An 8,855-nucleotide genomic window follows, 5' to 3' on the forward strand; every position below is an offset into this window, starting at 1 on the left:
GGAGCTTATCCCACTGATCCTCAGGACTAATGGAAACCAGGACCCCACGCTGAGATGTGTCACACCCCGAGTCTTCCCTAAATGTGCCCAGCTGGGTCTGTCTAGCACCTTCCCCCTCCACAAACCTCCATTCTAGGAGCTATTGGCACAGTGGTCCAGCTGCCAATAGTCCAGCTGACTGCCACTGCACATCCTTGGCGGTTGGGGCATCTTAGATCCTCTTCCCAAACACCACACAGCACTGTGCCTAGTTTGTGACATTACTAAGATTTGAACCAAATCTGCTGTCTTCAGCTCTGTCTCGATCTGAGATTTCCACCTTTCTTCCCTTACTGCCTGCCCAGCACGGAAAGATGTCTGTCCATTTCCTTGCAAACTTGGCGGCTTGCGCCGTGGCAGAAATGCAGTGGTCGCAAAAGAACCTAGAACAGTGTCTCACCCACACCCCTGCCCTCTGCTTCCAGCCAGCCTGCTCCACAACACCCCTCCCATGCCTTCTCCTGCTGATGCTCCCGCCCCTCCCACCGCCTAAACCTTCACTAGCCTGCTTCATTTCTGTCCGGAACCCCGACTGTTCCCAGCCCACAGTTCTCGCCTTCACCTCCCTGCCACCCCGTGCAGCCAGTTCCTAGCTCCTCTTTCCACTTGGCCCTGCATCCCCTGCGCTGCTGCCTGACTCTTACACACATGGCCCCGGTAGCCGCCTTGCTCCTGAGCGCAGCCCTGGGCGCCTTACTCAGCTTCGCGCTGCTGGCAGCGGCTGTGGCCAGCGACTACTGGTACATCCTGGAGGTGGCGGAGGCTGGCGGCCCCGGTAGCGCGCAGCTCTCCTCGCATTCCGGGCTCTGGCGCACCTGTGAAGGTGAGCTACACACAGAGACCCCTTGGTCCCACCCCTCCTTCCGCCTCATTTATTTCTATCCCCCCTCCCCACGCGCCCCTATCTGTTCCCAGGGAATCTCTCAGTTCCGTATCATCACGGTCTCCCCTCAAATCGCTGGGGTGTGGAGGGGTGTGAGGAAGAAGGTCCCTGCTCAGGGATGGGCTGCTACCATCGTAGTCATGGCTGGGAAGTAGAGAAGGGCTGACACCAAGCTTCCTTACATTCTGAGGAGCATCTTAAGGCCTGGCTGGGAAGAGTCGGGGTGCCATTGAGAGGTGACAGGCCAGGTGGGCCACGAACCTGCTCCTTGCTTCTGAGTAACTGGGATTAAAGGCGTGCGCTACCACAGCCTGGCTAGTTTGGACTTATTGCTGCTAATGTGAATTTTTCTTGTGTCTCTTATCTATATGCTATGTTGTTTGAAAGTTAGGTTAGCCACTAAGTGTCATACATCATTTCAGTAAACTAAGGCCCATTTGCAGAGAGTGTAGAAAGATGCAGATATTTCTTACGATATAGAACAATCGAAGACAGAAATTTCAGATATTAACAGAAGTCTTTTACATGTGTGCTTGGCATACATGTATGTGTAGGTGTATATGTGTGTGTGCGCTAGGCATACAGGCATGTGTAGGTGCTTACACGTGTGTGGTCGGTCGTGTGTAAGGACCAGAGAGCCCATATAACATGAGTCAGGAATGCTCCAGAATGTGGCATCTCCTCTTTTGGTGACCCAATCTGGACGTTTTGAATGTTTGAAATTTTAAACTCACTTCCCTTCTATAACCCTTAACTAAATAAGAGATCTAGTCTCTAGTCCCATTTGGAGCAATAACCCTGAGTTTCAAGAGTTAAGCTGGGTCCCAAGGCTATGGTGCCCATGTTGCCCAGCCCCTATCTGCACCTTGGCTTTCAGGGCAGAACAGCTGCGTGCCCCTGATTGACCCGTTTGCCAGTGCCGGCCTGGAAGCGTCTTCCGCCATACAGCGCCTGCTCTGTGAGTCCTGGGGCAGTGCCATCTTTGACTCTTCAGGCAGGTCCGGGACCCAACCACCTCACTTCAGCCCACAAACTGCTTCTGAGGCTTGGGCCCAGAGGGTGTCTCCATCGTAGCCCTCTGACCACAGATGCTGGACCCCCAGCCCGTTCTGTCCTCCCCATACCTTGGGTCCTCCTCAGTGGAGCCAACCTCTGCCTTGGAGGATGTGAACCACCTCGGAGCATGACTGGGAGCCCTGGGGCCCCCCAAGTCCCCTTCTGGACTGGCCAGTTTTCAGTGGGATGACCATCAACGACCTACTCTCCCTGAGAGGCCTGAGGGTGGAGAGGGGAGGGCATTGGTGACCCTCCCTCATCCTGGCTTCAGGAAGTCTGTTCCAGAAAGGGGTGGCCACCAGGAGGGTCTAGGAGTCCCTAGGGAGATAGGTATCTGCTTGAACCTCTGCTCTGGTGACCAGAGCAGGTGAAGGCATGGCTAACTTTGGCTCCTCCTTGGAGGCAGGTCCCTTTTCCTGCCCCTCTGTCTGCCCCTCTCCCTGCCCCTCTGTCCCTCCTCTGCCTGCCCCTCTCTCCCCACTCTGCCTGCCCCTGAGACCCCCTCTTCCCACAGCCCTGCATCGCACAGTCATGATAGTCTTGCCTCTGAGTCTCGTCCTCATCGTGTGTGGTTGGGTCTGCGGCTTGCTCAGCTCCTTGTCCCAGAGTGTCCCTCTGCTGCTGGCCACTGGCTGCTACTTCTTGCTAGGGGGTGAGTTGGAGGGAGGGTTATCCTGGGAGTGGGGCTCTCACTCACTTAATCCCCACCCTGGTCTCAGCATTGGAGAGCTCACGCAGCCATCCCCAAGGCTGGCCTAGTGGCAGGGCTTCTGGCTAGGGCCTGGACACACAAGAGCACCAGGCTGGAGCTTCCTGGCCTGGGAGACTTGAGGTTCTCCATGGTCACTGCCAGACTAGCTTTGTGGGCAGATGTTTGTTACAAGCAGGGGGCTGTGGGCCTCCACCCAGCTGCTCCTCCTACGAGGAGGCAGGGGTTGAAACAGAGCAGGACAAGCAGGGCCATAACGTCCCTTACCTCCCCAGTCCCCGGCTCTAACTAGCCATGGCACCAGGCCAAGCTCCCTTTAGGGCCACTTTAGCAGGCTAGAGACCCAAGGCTTCCAGAGCCAGAAGGACACTGGTGCTTGGGTCCCCTTGAACACTTGGTACTATCCCAGCCACCTAGGCTGGCTGTCATCAAGGGTGGGCAGGTGGCTGCACAGGGGCCGTCCTCAGCAGCCTTTGTCACTAGGGCTAGGTTTGTGCTGGTCTGTCGACTCAGGCCTGTTGTACTCACTCTCCTGGCTGTGACCATAATGAGGCGATTACCCAGGGCTGCACCTTCCCAGACAAGCCTGCTTCCCTACAGGGGACATTGGTCTTCAGGAGACCTTTGTCAGGAGTGGGATGAGTCTGAGATGGGGAACCCGCAGCTACGAACTAATGAGACAGACATTCAGACCCAGGTCTCTAGAGAAGATGATGGGGTAATCAAATTATCCGCCATGGCCTTGGCCCAGGAGACTCTGAGTGCAAAATCCAATTAAGAAGCCACGGGAAGCCGCCACAGGGAGCCACTGACAGCCACAATGGCTTAGGATTCTAACTGAGAAACTTCATGGTGGCATGGAGACTCTGCATTTTTTTCTTTGCATAAAGACACTGGCACAGGTAGAGAGTCTGAAGGTAGCTTGGGGGGGGGGGTGGCTTGGCCCTGCCTTTGGGGCAAGTGAGAGACTGGGGTCCGCTGAGTCAAGATGTCAGGAGGAGCGGCAGTCAGATCTAGTCAGCTGAGGCTGCAGGGACCAGCGGGGCATGTGCTGTGAGAGGGCTAAGGCAGAGAGAGGAGCTGGGCTAAGGCAGAGAGACAGGGAGCTGGGCTAAGGCAGAGAGAGGAGCTGGGCTAAGGCAGAGAGACAGGGAGCTGGGCTAAGGCAGAGAGACAGGGAGCTGGGCACTGCAGGTGAGGGACACTGCCTCTTGTGCCGGCTCCTGGGCAAGCCTGAGCGTGTGGCCATTCTACTGTGGGTGCTGACCCCGCCCCTACCTCTCCCCACAATGCATTAGATCCTGCTTCCCACCCTTCCCAGATTAAACTTGTGGCTTTTGTTGCAGGCAGTTAGAAATCCACCCCACCTCACCCCAACACTGCCCAAGGCTAGGGCGGACAGAGGCCAGATAGTGCTGGCTGCGGAGCTGGGCCTTTTTCAGACATAACTGAGCCCCAGGGCCGCTTACAAGGGGCTTTGTCCGGTGAGGTCTCACCCCCAATACTCAATCCCTTAAAACTCAGAGTTCACTACCCTTAGTGCCTGTCCTGAGGCAAAGGTGGTCTCTGGGAGGGGAGGAGACGTGCAGTTGGATCTACAAGTGATAACGCCGCTGAGCAGCCTTGCCACCCTTCCCTCCGCAGGTACCCTGACCCTGGCGGGGCTCAGCATCTACATCAGCTACTCACACCTAGCATTCGTGGAGGCCACCCGTCTGTATGGCACGCAGCACGTGCAGAGCGTGCACATCAGCTTCGGCTGGTCACTGGCGCTGGCCTGGACCTCCTGTGTCTTGGAGGTGCTCAGTGGTGCCCTCCTGCTCGCAGCTGCCCGACTCCTCAGCCTGAGCCAGCGCCCAGGAGTGCCCCACTCTGTGATCCTCTGAGTCCCAGTGTGACAGGGTGGTGGGGAAAAGGAAGCTTGGGCATGCTTGACACTTGCTGGAGTCCTGGCTGGGAAGGGGCCCTGGGGATGAATGGCCTGTGGGGGAAGTGCTCATTTCTACTCCATTTGGACATGAGAAAGGCAGGCGGGTAGCTGGTGCCTCGAATCATGAGCTCTTGATGGTACAGTCTGGTGGGGGTGCCTCAGGTGTCTTCTTGCTCTGGGGGATGTAGCCCACTCCAGCCTAAGGAGCTGAGACAGTCTGCTCAGTTTGCTAGGTGCTGAATGAGTGCTCCCCTACCTCTCCACCCCCCCCCCCCACAGGCTAGGCAATAGTTACCACTCACCCAATGCCTCAGAGTGGGAGACTGAGGCCATCAGGCCCAAGAACGCATGGCAGGTCTAGGTGTCACTGCTGTTTGGCGGGACCCCTGGGTTCAGTTTTGTTTCCTTTCCCGAGAGGAGGTTGATGGAGAGGAGGCTCAAGGCTGGATGGGAGGCACACCTTTCAGGCAAGGTGGACCTTTGGGCCTCAGTCCTTGTCCTCAGCCGCCTGCTGCCCACACTGGCCTGGAACTTCTTCTTTGTAGCAACAACCAGAGGGATGTCTGAGACTGGCTGCATTAGGGATGAGTTGGGGCCATGCCTGGCCAGCTCCCTGGGATGCCTGGATAGAGGAAACTCCTCAGAGGGAGGCAGAAGCTGGCCTGGAGACTGCTGCAGATGGATGGGTCAGCTCACAGGTCCAGGCTTGTAGCCCACTCCCTGCCTGGGACAGCACAGATGAGAACTGGATCAGCTCTGGCCACATAAGAGGAGGCACACCTGTGTTTATGTTTATGTATCTGGACAGTGGGCAGCTGTAAGTTAGGGGCCGTGCAGCCCCCCAAAGCCAACAGCCCTGATTCCGGTGTGGGTTTTCCTGAGTTTGGGATATGTACTAGGGAAGGTAGTAGCATCTCTCAAGGTTTGGTCCCAGCAGTGTCCCCAAGCCACTTAGATTGCTTCTAAGGGTCTGGGGAGCAGGGTTTAATGGGACCCACTGGGGGCAACGGACTGGAGCTGATGGAAACCCTGCCTTCCAATTTGTGTTCCAACCTTTGCCACTCCATGTAAGAGCACTTCCAAGTGTCTGAATAAATCAGCTGTGATGTAGATTTTTCTCTGACAGTTTTTTGTTGGTGGTGGTGGTGGTGGGGAGGACACAGGGACAAAGCCTCATTATGCAGCAAGCTCAGACTTGCTGCCCCGACTTAGTCTCTAGTGGAGAGATTTCATCCATACACCACCAGGGCCAGCCTGGCATGTGTCTCTGGCCATCAGTGATGTGCCTTGCTTGTGTGTGTGTGTGTGTGTGTGTGTGTGTGTGTGTGTGTGTGTATGTGTGTGCCCATCACAGATAACCTGTGTGGCTGTGCTCTCTGTCATGTCCTGGAGCTCCAGGACTTGCCTTCTTCCTGAGTCCAGAGACTGAGAGGAGCCTTGGGCCTCAGCAGGGTCTGGGCTGGCTCATGGGGAGCTAGAGCAAAGTTACCAGCCCCTCCCTGTCCAGCTTCGAGGTGTCTGCCTGCTGGAAGCTAGGCTGTGAATTTAACTCCAGCTCCACAGAACGTGGGTGGCTTTAGGAGTCTAGGCTGCACTGGGGAAGACCCACACAGTGGCTGTGAAGACTTCCACAATGGCCTAAGGGTAGGTGTCTGTACACGTGGGCATGTAGCCAGACATGGGGCTTATTGAAGTCAGCCCAGGCCTTTGCTCTGATGGGCCAGTCTCCTTAGCAACGCCCAATGGTTTCATCTTGTTTCATGGTTCGCTGGGTAGCTGGGCTCTGAGCCCCAGGTGAAAGGCAGGCCAGTGCTGCCCAGGGAGGAGTTAGCAGCTCAGAGCTGATGAGAAGAGACAGTGGGCTCCGGTGGATACATTAAGAGAAGAGTCAATTGGGGAGCTTTCCCACACATACAAGTACAAGCCTCTGTGGCAATCGGGCCTCATAGGCAGGAGCCTCACCCTTCCTTCCGTATGTGTGGGCCTCAGTTCCTGCTGCCAAATGTGGGCCCAACAAAGAAGCGCCATAGCAGCACAGGGTTCACTGAATCTGAGCTCACTTGCCAGTAAATGTTCCCTTTCCTCTGCCATATCATGGTTGCCTCTGGTCATTTATCCTCTGATGGCACCAGTGACCCATCCTGGATGTGGCGGACTTCACCCCAGCCAGCATCCTTAGATTTTAGCAGCAGCCTTTAGATGGTGGGGAGGTCCTCTTGGGGTCCCTTCCTGACACACTAAGTCTAGACTGACCTGGGGATAAATAATGTGATAATGTGATGGTTTGTATATGCTTAGCCTAGGGAGTGGCACTATTTAGAGGTTGTGGCCTTGTTGGAGTAGGCGTGGGCTTTAATATCCTAGTCCTAGCTGCCTGGAAGCCAGTATTCTGCTAGCAGCCTTCAGATAAAGATGTAGAACTCTCAGCTCCTCCTGCACCATGCCTGCCTGGATGCTGCCATGCTCCCGCCTTGATGATAATGGACTGAACCTCTGAACCTGTAAGCCAGCCCCAGTTAAATGTTGTCCTTATAGGAGTTGTCTTGGCCTGGCGGTGGTGGTGCACGCCTTTAATCCCCAGCGCTTGGGAGGCAGAGGCAGGTGGATTTCTGAGTTTGAGGCCAGTTTTGTCTACAGAGTGAGTTCCAGGACAGCCAGGGCTACATAGAGAAACCCTGTCTCGAAAAACAAAAACAACAACAACAAAAATTGCCTTGGTCATGGTGTCTGTTCACAGCAGGAAAACCCTAAGATACACAGGAAGAGGCAGACAGTGTCTGCCTACGGGGAGCCTACCACACTGAGGCTGGGGAGAAAGGAGGCTTGCCCCAGGCCAGGGGTGCATTCAGACCAGCTGCCATGGAGGCTGATGACCTACCTACACAGAGTATTCATTGATTAGGAAAGGTCAAGCTGAGTTTCAGCCAGCCCTCCAGTTTCTAAGGCTCGAACCTTAGAACTAGTGAGGGATTCCTGCCTGGGAAAGCTTGTTCCCCATCAGTGGGTAACGACACAATGTGTTTCTATTGCCTGTCCCCAGAAGGCACTTTAGGAGAACAAGAGAGAAGACACTGGCTTTATGCTCTACCACCTGAGGCACAGGAGAAACTCTGGGCCCTGGAGATCCCCAAACACTAGGCCACAGGCAGATCTGGAGCCTTCTGGGGGTTCAGGGCAGACAGCCCTGTGCCGCAGGCTCTGGCTCTTCTCCGCTTGCACTAGCTGCAGCCCAGACAATCCGTCACACGATGTCCCTGCCTGTGCCTTTGTTCATCCCGCACACCATGTCTGTTCTCTCTGGCAGCTTCCTAGCCACCTCTACCCGGGATCTCTGCTTAGTCCCCTCACACAGATGTTCAGTCTCCTCTTGGGTTCCTGTTGAACGCTGAGAGCTGAAGTGACTGGCATGTCCCAAAGGTCCCTGTGGCAAGTGCTTTAACATGATGTTCTGCCTCCCATGGACACAGCTACAGGGGTCACTAGTCACAGACTGACGCCTTCCAGAGTGGGAGGAGCCAAAAGCCACGTTTTCTTTAGTAAGTCGACTGTTTCTGGTAACTGTAACAGTGACATACAACTGGCTGGGGTGTGCTTCCTTTCCACAGATTTACATCCACATCCATGAGTAAGTATGTCTTTGTGAGTTTTGCTTGCATGTGTATCTGTGTACTTTGTACGTACCTGGTGTCTGTGGAGGCCAGAAGAGGGCATCAGATCCCCTGGAACTGGAGTCACAGATGGTTGTGAGCCACTGTGTGGGTGCTAGAAGTCGAACCTGTTGCTTTCTGTTACATATTCAGCCCAGACATACAAGTAACCAGTACAGTGAGTGCCTTCCATATTTTATTTTACAGTCCATTTCTAAAAACTCCATTGTGTCAACCACTAAGGATCTGTTTGCTTGAACACGGGGTCTCATGTAGCCCAGGCTTGCACCAAACTCTGAGTAGCTGAGAATGGCCCTGAACTTCTAACCCCCTAGCACGCTAGGATTACAGCTGTGAGCCGACATACCTGCTGGGGCTCAAACCCACAGCGCTGGGGATTGAGTCTAGGGCTTGTGCACACTAGGCAACCATGCTACACCTCCCTGCCCCAGGACCTGTCTCCTCGATCCACTTCCTTCTCTGGATATGCAAACATAGTTTTCCCATCACAGGAGAGTGGCTGGAGCAGTCCAGAGGCTGGGTGCTGTGAGAGCAGTCCAGAGGCTGGGTGCTGTGAGAGCAGTCCAGAGG

At 55.2% G+C, this 8,855-nt stretch overlaps 1 protein-coding gene across 1 annotated transcript; it reads left to right on the top strand.

Annotated features, from left to right (window-relative positions):
• The first annotated feature begins 573 nt into the window (after nucleotides 1-573).
• Nucleotides 574-5,722, top strand: Tmem235 (transmembrane protein 235). Its single transcript, XM_031353395.1, has 4 exons — nucleotides 574-862; nucleotides 1,800-1,880; nucleotides 2,493-2,630; nucleotides 4,332-5,722. The coding sequence occupies exons 1-4, from the start codon at nucleotides 688-690 to the stop codon at nucleotides 4,571-4,573; spliced, it is 636 nt and encodes a 211-aa protein (XP_031209255.1). The 5' UTR covers nucleotides 574-687; the 3' UTR covers nucleotides 4,574-5,722.
• The last annotated feature ends 3,133 nt before the right edge of the window (nucleotides 5,723-8,855 follow it).

Source organism: Mastomys coucha, unplaced genomic scaffold (assembly GCF_008632895.1).
Source record: "Mastomys coucha isolate ucsf_1 unplaced genomic scaffold, UCSF_Mcou_1 pScaffold5, whole genome shotgun sequence".
Lineage (NCBI taxonomy): Eukaryota > Metazoa > Chordata > Mammalia > Rodentia > Muridae > Mastomys > Mastomys coucha.